We start from the raw sequence: 14296 nt of genomic DNA, 5'->3' as shown, positions 1-14296 counted from the left end.
AAATCAGCAAATAACAATAAAAAGACTATTAAATGAAACTAATACTTTTTCCCTGATGTTTTGCTTAATTAAAACAAGAAGCATTCAGAATCCCTCAAAAACAGATTTTGTACATTTTTTCAGCAGTGTCTTAAATAGAGTTCCCTTATCTCTTATTTTATAACAACTTTATTGATAAATAATTCACATATTATAAAGTACATCTTTTCAAAGTATACAATTCCCAGATTTGTGCAGCTTATTGCTACAATCAAATTTGGAACATTATCATCTCCCCCAAAAGAAACTCCATACCCATTAGTAGTTCATTCCTCATATCCAACCAGCCCAGACCCCCACCCAGTGCTAAGCAACCTTTAATCTACTTTCTATTGATTTGCTTTTTTTAGACATTTCATATAAATGGAATCATATAGCATGGTTCTTTTGTGACTTTATAACTAGCTTCTTTCACTTAGCATAATGTTTTCAAGGTTCACCCATGTTGTAGCTTGTCAGTACTTCATTCCTGTTTATAGGCAAATAAATTTCATTGTATGCATATAGACCACATTTTGTTTATCCATTCACCAGTTGATGGAGAGTTGCATTTTTTTCACTTTTGGCTATTATGAATACTACTACAATGAATATTCGCATCTAAGTTTTCCTTTGGACACAGGTTTTCATTTCTCTTGGGTATATACCTAAGAGTAGATTGGCTGGGTCATTGACAACTCTATGTTTAATGTTTTGAGGAACCTACCACACTGTTTTCCAAAGTGACTACATCATTTTACGTTCCCACCAGCAGTGTGAGGATTTCAGTTTCTCCGAATCCTTGCCAAAATTGGCTGTTCCTTTATATAATCTATATATATCCATGTGTATATGTGTGTGTATCATAGCAATCCTAGTGGGTATGAAGTGGTCTCTCTTTGTAATTTTGATTTGCATTTCCCTCATGATTAATGATATTGATCATCTCATGCTTGTTGGCCATTTGTATATCTTCTTTGGAAAACTTTCTGTTCAAGCCCTTTGCCCCTTTTTTTTAAGATTTATTTTTTATTTATTTATTCCCCCTATCCTCTTGTCGTTTTGCACTTGCTGTGTCTTTCTGTCTTCTCTTTAGGAGGCACCAGGAACTGAACCTGGGACCTCCCATGTGGAAATGAAGTACTCAATTGCTTGAGCCACCGCAGCTCTGTTTTGTTGTGTCTCTCATTGTCTTTCCTCTGTCTCCTTGTTGCATCAGCTTACCACACCTGCCCATCACACCAGCCTGCTGTTTTGCTCATCCTCTCCAGGAGGCACCAGGAACCAAACCTGGGACCTCCCATGTGGTAGGCGGTAGCTCATTCTCTTGAACCACATCAGCTTCCCCCTTTGCCCATTTTTTAATTGGGTTGTCTTGTTATTGAATTGTAGGAATTCTTTATATATTCTAAATATTGAACCCTCATCAAATATATAATTTCCAACTGTTTGCTCCCATTCTTTTAGGTCATCTTTTCACTTTCTTGATAATGTCCTTTGATGTACAATTTTTAATTTTTATGAAGTCCAGTTCATCTATTTTCTTTTTTTGTTACTCATACTTTTAGTACTATATGTAAGAATTCTTTGCCAAATCCAGGGTTATGGAGATCAACCTATGTGGTGCTTCTAAGAGTTTTATGGTTTTACCTCTTCTATTTAGATTGTTGATCCATTCTGAGTAATTTTTAATATATGGTGTGAGATAGGCGTCCAGCTTCATTATTTTGCATGTGAAAATCCCTGCACCCTCTTCGCCTTTACACAGTTCATTTCATTAATATTCTTATTTACAATTTCTGGTTCCTTTCATTCATTCCTGTGGATTCAAGTATCTGGTATCATTTCCTTACTCCAATATAGCTTTGCTTCCAGCTACCTCCTCTATGTTACTACTGTCGAATATGTTGCATTTCTATAAGTTGTAGATTCAATAATGTAGTTCTGTATATGTTATTGAAGTTAAAGAGAAGAAATATGCATTAATATTACCTTTAAAATAATCTAATTACCCTTATAGGTACTGTTCATTTTTTTCATATGGATTTGGCTTACCATCTGAGGCCACTTGCTTTCAGCCTGAAGAGCTTTCTTTTAGTATTTCTTGTAAGGCAGATTGGCTAGCAACACATTCTGTTTTTATTTATCTGGAAAAGTTTTCATTTCACCTACATATATTTGAGAGGTTGTGAGTTAACAAAACGATGCATACCATATAGGAATCCCATAAACCAGCCCCCCCCAAAACCTTACCTTGTTTAACACATTTGTTAAAAGTGATGAAAGAACATCGTCACACTATTACTGCTATCTATAGCCCATAGCTTATATTTGGAATATTTTTCCCACAAACCATCCTATTATTAACACCATGTGTTAGTATTGTATATTTGTTAGAGTTCATGAGAAAATGTTAACATATTTGTACTGTTAACCACAGTCCTTCATTCACCACAGTGTTCACTGTGTTCTATTGTCCCCTGCCTGGTACAGTCCATCCAGTGTACAATGACTGGCTCCAAGTTTCATAACAGAATTATTCTGTTATTAGCCTAGTACATTTGAAAACTATTTCATTACTCCAGAAGGAAAAATCCCGTACACTCTTATACTCCCCCCTATTGACCCTTAGCAGTTGATATAGTACCTTCTTTGCCATTGCTGTAAAAAAATATTACAGTAATACTGTTAACTATATTCTATATATTAGTTATATTTTTCCCATGTATCTCCATCTTCATAATACTTTTTAATAGAGGAATATTCTTGTATTTGTACTATTAACCACAATCATCATCTACCACCAAAATCAGTTATACAGTCCATAGATTATCCTCTAGCTTTCAATTTGACATTACCCTCCCTAGACTGCCCCTTTTAGTCACAATCACATTTATAAATCAGCAGTGTTGATTATATTCACTATAACTTGTTATCAACTGTAATCATTTCCCCACATTTACAATTCCCTTATTAAACTTTCTATGTACATTCAGCATCAACTCCTCCTTCTCAACCCATATTCTATATCCTAGTAACCTAAACTCTGTAGTTTAATTCCAGGAGTTTACTCATCATATTTAGTTCATATTAGTGGGACCATATAATATTTATCCTTTGGTGTCCATCTTATTTCACTCATCATAATGCCCTCAAGGTCCATCCATGTTGTAATATGCATCACAACTTCGTCTCTTCTTACACCTGAATAGTATTCCATCATATGTATATATCTCATTTTCTTTATCCATTCATCAGTGATAAGCACTTGGGTTGTTCCCATCTTTATGCAATTGTGAATAATGTCACTGTGAGCATCGATACACAAATGTCTGTTTGCATCCTTGTTTTCAGTGCTTCTGAATATATTCCTAGTAGCGAATTGCCAGGTCATATGGCAGTTCTCTGTTTAGCTTCCTGAGGAACTGCCAAACTGTCTTCTACAGAGGCTGTACCATTTTACCTTCCCACCAACAGTGAAGGAGTGGTCCTGTTCTCCACATCCTCTCTGATACTTGTAGTTTTCCATCTTCTTAATAATGGCCATTCTGTAAGGTATAAAATGGTATTTCATATAGTTTTGATCTGTGTTCCCTTAATAGCTAGTGATGTTGAGAATCTTTCCATGTGCTTTTTGGCCATGTGTATTTTTTCTTTGGAAAAATTGCTGTTCAAGTCTTTTGCCAGTTTTTTAATTGGATTGTCTTTTTATCATTGAGTTCGTAGTCTGTTTATATAACATGGGGATCAAACCCTTATCAGATATGTGGTTTCCAAAAATTTTCTCCCAATAAGTAAGCTGCCTTTCTAGCATAGTCATTTGAAGTACAAAAGTGTTTAATTTTGAGGAGTTCCCACTTACCTATTTTTTCTTTTGTTGCTCATGCTTTCAGTATAAAGTGTAAGAAACTACCACAAGACCTTGAAGATGTTTCCCTACATTTTCTTCTAGGAGTTTTATGGTTCTAGCTTTCATATTTAGGTCCTTGATCCATTTTGAGTTAATTTTTATATAGGGTGTGAGATGGGGGTCCTCCTCTTCTTTCTTTTGGATATAGATAGCCAGTTCTCCCACTACCATTTGTTGAATAGACTGCTCTGACCCATCACGGTGGGTTTGATAGCCTTGTCAAAAATCAGTTGATAGGCATGGCAGATGGCTCTGGAGTGCAATGCCTTGCCAGTGGGCCCTACTTTGGAATTTATGCTCCTCAGTGTGATGGAGTTGGACTCAGATGTGACCTTTCTACACATGACTCTTCTGTCATTTTTACTGAACCAGTATTTGGCACTAGGGTTGGTGTATGCTCAGGAGACTTGAATCTCTGGACTGTCCATGTGCCCTGAGCCTCAGCAGAGTTGCAACACGTACTCTCTGGTTCGTTGGACTTACCCAGGTCAGCTAACAGGGAGGTGAAGATAGTCACCCATCACACCAAGAAACTGAGAGTATCTACTCTGCAAGCAGGAAGATCTCATCCATCAGCCATGTGGGATCTAAGCCCCCTCTCGATATAGAAATGAAGTGGATGTCATCATCCCAGGATCCACAGGCTGGAGGAATAAAATATGGATTAGAGTGGACTTACTGGTGTTCTACTATAGAACTACTGTGACTCTAGCAATGGAAGAAACTGTTATCATTGATATTTAAGACACTGGCCACGGGAGTTGTTGAGGGCAGGGAGAAGGAAGAAGAGGTGTGATGTGGGGGCATTGTGGGGACTTGGGAGTTGTCCTGAATGATATTGCAGGGACAGATGCAGGACATTATATATCCTGCCATAAACCACTGAATGGACTGGGGGAGAGCGTAAACTACAATGTAAACTATAATCCGTGCAGTGTAGCAGTGCTCCAAAATGTATTCACCAGATGCAAGAATGTACCACAACGATGAAAAAGAGGTTGTTGATACAGGAGGAGTAGGGGGGCAGAGTGGAGTGTGGGGTGTAAGAGAACCTCTTATATTTTTTAATGTAACATTTTTTGTGATCTATATATCTTTTTAAAAAAAGACAAAAATTTGAAAAACAAAAACAAAATATCAATTGACAGGCAAGTGAATGTGGCTCAAGCATTTGGGTGCCTGCCTACCACATGGGAAGTCCTGGGTTCAGTTCCCAGTGCCTCCTAGAGAATACAAGCAAGACAGCAAGCTGACGCAACAAAAAAACACAAAGAGGAAAGACAGTGAGAGATACAACAAAGCAGGGCACAGAGGTGGCTCAAGCAATCGAGCTCCTCTCTCCCACATGGGAGGTACAGGGTATGGTTCCCAGTACCTCCTAAAGAGAAGATGAGCAGACATAGAGATGGCACAACAAATGGACACAGAGAGCAGAGAGCAAGCACAAATATCAAGGGGGAGGGAGAAATAAAATAAATCTTTAAAAAAAATTAATTCACTATAGATAAAAGGGTTGATTTCTGAATTCTCAATTCAGTTCCATTGATCAATATGTCTATCTTTATGCCAGTACCATGCTGTTTTTCCCATTCTAGGTAAGTAATATGCTTTTTTTTCTTAATTTATTTTTTTTAATGTTAAATTCAAAAAATATGAGGTCCCCATATACCTCCCACCCCCCTCACCCCACTCCTCCCATAACAACAAGCTCCTCCATCATCATGGGACATTCATTGCCCTTGGTGAATACATCTCTGAGCATCGCTGCACCACATGGTCAATTGTCCACATTATAGTAAATAGTTTTCTCAACATTACATTATCAATCACATATGACAATCTCCTGTGTTCATATGTTCCCCCACCCTCCCCCCAGTTTCTTGGGCCAGATTACCCATCCTCCCATCCCTAGCCCCGCTAACCACAAAGCCCCACACAAAGGTATCCCTATGCCCCCATTTTATCCCTTCCCTGTAATATGCTTTTAAAGTCAGGAAGTGAGAATCCTCCAATTTTGTTCTTTTTCAAGATGGTTTTGACTATTCAGAGTCCCTTACCCTTCCAAATAAATTTGATTATTGGCTTTTCCATTTCTGTAAAAAAGTATGTTGGAGTTTTATTAGGATTGCTTGAATCTGTAAATCACATTAGGTAAAACTGACATCTTAATGATATTTAATCTTCTAATCCATGAACACAGAATGTCCTTCCATTTATTTAGGTCTTGGTGTGGTTTCTTTTAGCAATGTTTTGTAGTTTTCTGCATACAGGTCCTTTATGACTTTGGTTAAGTTTATGCCTAAATATTTGATTCTTTTAGTCACTATTATAAACGAAATTTTTTTCTAATTTCTTCCTCAGATTGCTCATTAGTAGTGTATTGAATCACTACTGATTTTTGCATATGAATCTTGTATCCCACCACTTTGCTGGACTCATCTATTAGTTCTAGTAGCTTTGTCGTTTTGTTTTGTTTTGTTTTTAATTTTCTAGGTATAGGATCATATCAGTGAATAGCTTAAGTTGTACTTCTTCCTTTTCTGTTTGGGTGCCTTTTATTTCCTTTTCTTTTTGCTCTAGCTAGAACATCTACCACTATTTTTGATAACAGTGGTGACAGTGAGCATCCTTGTCTTCTTCCTGATCTCAGAAGGAAAACTGTCAGTCTTGCACCATTGAGTACAATATTAGCTGTGGGTTTTTCATATCTACACTTTACCATTTTGAGAAAGCTTCCTTCTGTTCCTATCTTTTGGAGTGTTTTTATCAAGAAAGGATGCTGTATTTTGTCAAATGGCTCTTCTGCAACATTTGAGGTAATCATGTGATTTTTCTTCAATTTATTAATGTGCTATATTATACTAATTGATTTTCTTGTGTTGAATCACACTTGCCCACCTGGGATAAAACCCTCTTAATCATGATGTATAATTCATTTAATGTGTTCGTTTGGATTTGGTTAGCAAGTGTTTTGTTGAGGATTTTTGCATCTATATTCATTAGAGAAATTGGTCTGTGATTTTCTTTTTTTGTGGTCTCTTTGTCTGGCTTTGGGATTAGAATGATGTTGCCTTTATTGAATGAGGTTGGTAGCATTCCCTCCTCTTCTATTTTTTGGAAGAGTTTGAGCAAGATTAGAATTAGATTTTCTTTGAATGACTGGCAGAATTCACCTATGAAGCCATCTGGTCCTATTTTTCATTTTGGGGTGGGGTTTTTGATGATTCTTCTTTGTGCTTTTGTTGTTGTTGATTTTTCTTACCATATATATTTTATTTTAAGGAGACAATCATAGAATTATTTTTAGGGACAGGGCCTCATTAACTGGGTCAAACAAATGAATGGCTCTATTATATCATTAACTAGAGTACATTGTTTTTATAGTTGTTTTTTCTTACCTTTGATGTAAAATGTATATATTCTATATATTTTAAAATACTAATAATATATATAATAAAATTCACAGATCTTAAGCCTACAGTTCACTGAGTTTTGACCAATGTGTAACCTAAACCCCTATCAACATAGTGGAATATTTTCTTTACCCTACAAAGTTCCCTTGTGCCTCTTCCCAGGCATTCCCTGATCTACCCCCAGAGGCAATCATTGTTTGATTTTTTTCCACATTAATTATATTTGCCTGTTCGAGAACCTCATATAAATGGAATCAAACTGCATCCTTTTGTGAAGAGTTTCTTTTGCTTGCCACAATGCTGCTTTTTTTAAACATGATCAAGGTCTCCTCGTTAATGAAGAAAAGAAAAAAACTAAAAAATTTTTTAAATGCTTAATCATATCCATATCTCATTGATATAGTACTTTCTTTGCTTTTCTACAAAAATATTACAATATTATTGTTAACTATAGTCTATAAGTTACTTTAGTTATATTTTTCCCATGTTATATTTTTCCCTTTTTTTTTTAGGTACCAGGGTCTGGGGATTGAACCCAGGACCTTGTATGTAGGAAGCCAACACTCAACCACTGAGCCACATCAGCCCCCCTGAGTTCGTTTTTTTATTTGTTTGCTTGTTTCTTTTTTAGGAGGCATCAGGAACTGAACCTGGGACCTCCCGTGTGGGAAGCAGGCATTCAACTGCTTGAGCCACATCTGCTCCCTCACCATATTCTTAACACCTTATACTAGAAGAACAACCCCGTATTTATATTATTAACCGCAATCCTCATCTACCACCAACATCACTATTATACAGTCCCTATATTATCCTCCAGCTGTCCTTCAACTAACATTAACTCCCTAGACTACCCATTTCAGCCACAATCATGTTCATAAATCAGTGGTTACTGTGCTACCATCAACTCCATCCATTACCACATATTTACAATTGACCTTATTAAACATTCTACATATATCCAGTATTGTCTCACCCCTCTCATCCCACGTTCCATTCTTCCACCAACCTACACTTCATAGTCCAATTTCATAAGTCTATTCTTTGTGTTTAGTTCATATCAGCGAGATCATACATTATTTGTCCTTTTATGTCTGGCTTATTTCACTCTAACTTTTGTTATTTCCTTCTGCTTGCTTTTAGATTAGTTTGCTGTTCTTTTTCTAGGTCCTTTAGGTGTGCAGTTAGGTATTCAATTTTAGCTCTTTTTTCTATTTTAATGTAAGCATTGAGGGCTATAAATTTCTTTCTCGGTACTGCCTTCACTATCCCATAGGTTTTGATAATTTTGTGTTCTCATTTTGATTTGTCTCAAGATATTACTGATTTCTCCTGCTATTTCTTCTTTGAACCACTGATTACTTAAGAGTGTGTTGTTTAACCTCCATATATTTGTGAATTTTTCCTTTTTCCCCATGATTGGTTTCTAGCTTCATTCCATTGTTATCAGAGAAAGTGCTTTGTAATTTTGATTTTTTTTTTTATTTATTGAGACTTGTCTTGTAACCCAACATATAGTCTATCCTGACAAAGGATCCATGAGCATTGAGAAAAATGTATATCCTGCTGTTCTGGGGTGTAATGCTTTTGTAAATGCCTGTTAGGTCTATTTCATTTATCACGTTATTCAAGCTCTCTGTTTCCTTATTTATCCTCTGTGAACTGTTCTGTCCAATGCTGGGAGTAGTATATTGAAGTGTCCAGCTTTTACTATAGAGGCATCGGTTTCTACCTTCAGTTTTGCCAGTGTGTGCCTCATGTGTTTTAGGTCACCCAGGTTACTGCATAAATATTTATGATTGTTATTTCTTCTTGGTGAATTGCCCTATCAATATTTAATGACCTTCTTCATCTCTTATAACAGTTTTGTGCTTAAAATCTCTTTATTTTGGTTACTATTTGCATGGAATATCTTTTCCTATCCTTTCACTTTTGACATATTTGTGTTTTTGGGTCTGAGATGAATCCTTTGTAAAAAACGTATAGTTGGATCATGCTTTTTTCTCATGTCTGCCAATCTGTATCTTTTTATTGGGGAGTTTAATCCATTAACATTCAATGTTATAACTGTAAAGGCAGTACCTACTTCAGCCGTTTTGTCCTTTAGTTTTTATATGTCCTATCTTTTTGTCTCTCTCTTCCTTTATTGCAGTCTTCTTTTTTATATAGTTGATCTTTGTGACATATCTGACAGACCCTTTTCTCATTTCTGTTCCTGTGTGTTTTTAAAATAACTTTCTTCATGGTTGCCCTGAGGTTTGTATTATACAATCCACACCTATAACCTACTGTTTTGAAAAGATACCAGTTTAGCTTCAACAGCACACACTTTTTTGGAGTGAGTCTGCTAAGATTTAGTCTGTTTGGAGGATGCTGTGCTTCTTGGGACATGTATATTTATGTCTTACATAGGGTTGGGAAATGTCTGCCATTATTTCTTCAGATATTTTTCTGCCCCTTTTCCCTTCTCTTCTCCATCTGGGACACCCATGACATGTATATTTTTATGGTTCCTGCTGTCACTCAAATCCCTGAGCCACTGCTCAATTCATTCTTTCCTCTTCTGTTCTTCTGACTGTATGATTTTGATTGCCTGGTCTTCTAGTTCACTAATTATTTCTTCCACCTGCTGGAAGCAGCTGTTGTATGCCTTTAGTTTTTTTTTTCCTCTCCCCTTCCCCCCCCACCCCAGTTGTCTGCTCTCTCTTTCTATTCGCTGTGTGTTCTTCTGTGATCGCTTCTGTCCTTATCAGTGGCACTGGGAATCTGTATTTCTTTTTTTGCGTCATCTTGCTGTGTCAGCTCTCCATGTGTGCGACACCATTCTTGGGCAGGCTGCACATCTCTCCGTGCTGGGCGGCTCACCTTACGGGGAGCACTCTTGCACGTGGGGCTCCCCTATGTGGCACAGCACTCCTTGCGTGCATCAGCATTGCACGTGGGCCAGCTCCACACGGGTCAAGGAGGCCCAGGGTTTGAACCATGGACCTCCCAGGTGGTAGGCGGACACTCTATCCATTGGGCCCAGTCTGCTTCCCACCTTTAGTCTATGTTTAATCTCTACTATTAGACCCTTCCTCCCCATAATTTTTGTTATTTTTTTTTTAACTTTCAAATTCTTTATGCTCGCCCATTGTCTTCTTAATATCCTTTAGTTCTCTCTCCATTTTCCTTCATCTCCTTGAATTGACTTAGGAGATTTGTTTGTACTTTTTCAATTAGTTGTTCCAAAGTCTGTCTCCTGTGGTTTTCATTTATTCCATTAACTGAGCCATATCTTCCTGTTTCTTAGTATGGCTTGTAATTTTTTGCTGATGTCTGGGCATCTGATTATTTTGGTGTGTTAACTCTGTAGGTCAGTTTCTCCCTCTTGCCCTAGTTTTATTGTTAATTGGTCTTGTGTTAAGGCTCTTCTTATTCTTTCTTATTTCTTCTTATTCTCCAACTTATTCTTTCCCTTTAGTGTAGCCCATGTTTAACTATTCAGATTTTTTTAGCTCTTCTTCATCCGATTCTTGCCCTAGATATGTGGTACAATTTTTAAGATCGTAATTTTTGTTCAGTTGTTTCATCTCCAAAAGAAAGCTTCCTTTCCTCAGTTCCTTCTCTGGGAATCTGTTCTCTTTGTTTTTGTGCAGAATTTTCTCCCCAGCTCCTATGATCTGTTTAAATTCTCTCCCTCACTCAGTGCCCCCTTTTCCTTTCACTTTTCTGTTCTGTGACCCATCCTGTCCTACAGGCTTTTCTGCCTCTGGTTTCTTCCCCATTAGTGATTACCGCTGCAAGGACCCAGATGGGCTCAATCCAGAAGGTTCATTTTGCATTTAGGTGGTCAAGCCAACAGAGGTGGGATTGAGTGTGCACACCTCTTGCCAACAGTTCTGCTGTGATCTCTTTTTTCCATGGGGTCATTTTTGTTTGTGGCACTCCTCAGCCACTTATGTTCTGCCCTGGGTCTCTGCAGACTTGGGTCACTGCCTGGGGTTCTGACTTGCTGCTGTGAGTGGCTCTACAGTCTGCATCCATGGCCAGAGGGGCCCAGACCACGAACCTCTGCGCAACTCCCAGACTCCACGGAACTGAGTGAGGGGTAGGGTCGGATCTGGCAGGTCTGAGACAGAAATCTTCTAACTGGTCTTGAAAATGATTTTTCTTCGATTCAGCATTTGTGGAGTTGTTCTCCAGTCTCTATCATACTCCAGAGATCCAAGCAAGTGGGATTTATCCATTTTATGAGGTGATTCTGAGGGGAGACTTTTCCAGGGGATGCCTTACGTCACCATGTTGATGACATCGCCAAGCCTAACCTCATTTTGATACCCAGCCTTGAACTACTAGAGTCTAACTGGTTATTGGACTTCCAAAGTAGGAAGTTATTCCTCTGTATCAAGTGTCTTTATGTGTACCAGGCCCTCTTGTGTGAAATGAAATGTTTGAATCTTTATCATGCATGACTATGTTCTGGCTACCATACAGTTTCTTATAGTGTCAATTTTGATCCTGCAGGTGGATTTGACATGGAAGTCAAAGGTTGGGGTGGAGAAGATGTTCATCTTTATAGGAAATACTTACATGGTGACCTCATTGTGGTTCGGACTCCAGTTCCTGGCCTTTTCCACCTCTGGCATGAAAAGCGCTGTGCCGATGAACTGACCCCTGAGCAGTACCGCATGTGCATCCAGTCCAAAGCCATGAACGAGGCCTCCCACTCCCACCTGGGAATGCTGGTCTTCAGGGAGGAAATAGAGACACACCTTCATAAACAGGCATACAGGACAAACAGTGAGGCTGTTGGTTAACAGTCTGGAATGCATTACAGTCTCAACCACAAACCAGCACTATTTATTTAGCCTTAATTCCAATTCAGACACAGTGCCTGTTTCAGAGACGAAATCTTTATCTTTTGTGTTATTTCTGACATTTCTTTAACAGTTCTACTTTGAAAAGTCAAGTGTTTGAATACAAAGCCTGTTTTGTGAGAATACTGCACTTACAGAATACTTTGAAAATTGAAATATGATATTTGTCCCAAAAGTAGTTTTGACTTAATTTCAGCCCTCATGTCCCTTGTCCAGGATGTGTCCTGCTTGTGTCTGGGCTGGATGATTAAATGTGCTATGCTGATGGTGGAACCAAGGCATCAGGTCCCTACAGAGAGGACAAAGGGTTACAGATGTTGAAAGTAGGCAGGCAGTCTTCACCTGCTGCCCACTAAGTAAACCTGCTTGATTTTTAAGCGAAGATCTTATGTCAGTTGCTTGAAGAATCCTTTTTTGCTGAAGCAGAGAGTAATACATGACACATCTGAAATCTCCCATCCAACCAACAGAAGGCAGAAATCAAAACCCCTTAACTTAATGTTCTTAAGCCCCCGAATGTCTATTTTTCAAACAAATGAGTAATAGAAAATATTTAGGATAGAATCTGTGGCTTGATTAAAGAAAAACAATGTGTAATTACATTATTATCATGTTCAGGATTATAGTCAGAGTTCCTGTAACTGTTTTGAACAAACAGAAATAAACATGAAAACGTTTCTAATAGAACGTTTAATTATGTTGGATGCAGGATGCTGTGTCTGAGAGCATCACTTAAGGTGAGCCAGGCTGCATCAACACCTTGGGGCAGCTCAGAATCGCTGGGCATGTCATGGTTTTGTTTGTTGCTTTGTATTGTCTCCATTAATATGGGCCCATATGTTATTATTTTCCTCTGTTTTCTGATATGTTAATATATGCTTTATCTATGGGGAAAATGTATTTGCATATTTGAGTTGAAAGAGAGTTTCTTTGGAGTAAGGAATAAAACAACAATGTAATGATATACCAGAAGATCACACAGATTTGGTAAAAGGGAGGGGAGGGGCTACTAGGACTGGAAATCTGAATTGCAGAATATTTTAGAGAAATACCTTGTATTATTACAGATAGAACAATGTCTTGAGGAGGAAATTATGTTGCGATGAGGTGAATAAGCTATTTTATTCAGATAGGACTGTACTGTGTTATCACACATGGGTCTTTTACCATAAGGTCAATTACTAGATCCAGGAATTAGAGATGTGGTAAAAGGCATACGTAAATATTTGAACCTTTGGCTTTTAAAAGGGACCTATATTGAATTCTTCCTATTTGTGCATAAACTCCTGAAAACTCACGGAAGAAAAAACATTGCAAGTTTTGCTCACTAAATCATATCATCTGAAACATTCCAAAATTCAAACTTCTGGGTGCTACATGAATTTCATTTTACAATAATCCTAACTAATTATTCTCAGAACCTTTAAGTTGGAGTAGCAGTTAGGCATGTCTTTAAGGTATGTATAATGTTCTTTACAGAATTATTCCAGCTGTTGTCCTTTTTTATACACAAGAATTCTTTTGTTAGTCATTATGAATGCCAGTGAATTTTGGTATTTAAAGTAAGAGAATGTAACTATTTGCAAGAGTAAGTTGCCACTTGTTTTCTGACAGAATCAAATGATTTACCTTTTTTCCTGTTTCTTTCCAACCAACTTTTTATTTGAAGATGGAAGTTAAGCAATGGAAACATTACTATGTTTTTTACATCAAACGGTACCAATAAAGTATTTTATTACCAAAACTTAAATTAGAATGTGATAAATTAATTTCTTGCTATTGTAAAGCATCATAAACACAGAAAAGTTTATGACATATAATTGTGCCCTTTAAGGAATAAAGCAAACACCAGTGCACAAGCTACCCTAAGTGTTTAGGTCACAAATCCACACTTTCTCTGTCAGTCACCAGCCTGATTTTTGTGATAATTATTCACTTGTTTTTCTTCACAGTTTACCTATATGTGTATGCCTCCCTTCCTGCTATATCATTTAATTTAGCCTGTTTTTTTAATTATATACATTTTGATTTCATTATACATTCTACTCTTTCTTTCCTTCAGTATTGTTTTGAGGCTCACCCATGTTAATCTCAAA

At 37.5% G+C, this 14296-nt stretch overlaps 1 protein-coding gene across 4 annotated transcripts in view; it reads left to right on the top strand.

Annotated features, from left to right (window-relative positions):
* The window catches only part of CSGALNACT2 (chondroitin sulfate N-acetylgalactosaminyltransferase 2), a 50930-nt gene extending 36980 nt beyond the window's left edge, over positions 1-13950 (top strand). For all 4 annotated transcript variants that reach the window (XM_004452091.4, XM_058299217.1, XM_023586994.2 and 1 more), the window contains one exon: positions 11848-13950. In XM_004452091.4, coding sequence (XP_004452148.2) covers positions 11848-12140 — 293 coding nt within the window. In that variant the 3' untranslated portion in view covers positions 12141-13950. The remainder of the gene's footprint in view (positions 1-11847) is intronic.
* The last annotated feature ends 346 nt before the right edge of the window (positions 13951-14296 follow it).

Source organism: Dasypus novemcinctus, chromosome 6 (assembly GCF_030445035.2).
Source record: "Dasypus novemcinctus isolate mDasNov1 chromosome 6, mDasNov1.1.hap2, whole genome shotgun sequence".
In the NCBI taxonomy this organism is placed as follows: Eukaryota; Metazoa; Chordata; class Mammalia; order Cingulata; family Dasypodidae; genus Dasypus; species Dasypus novemcinctus.
The sequence above is the reverse complement of the archived record's forward strand: the minus strand, read 5'-3'. Positions and strand labels throughout refer to the sequence as shown.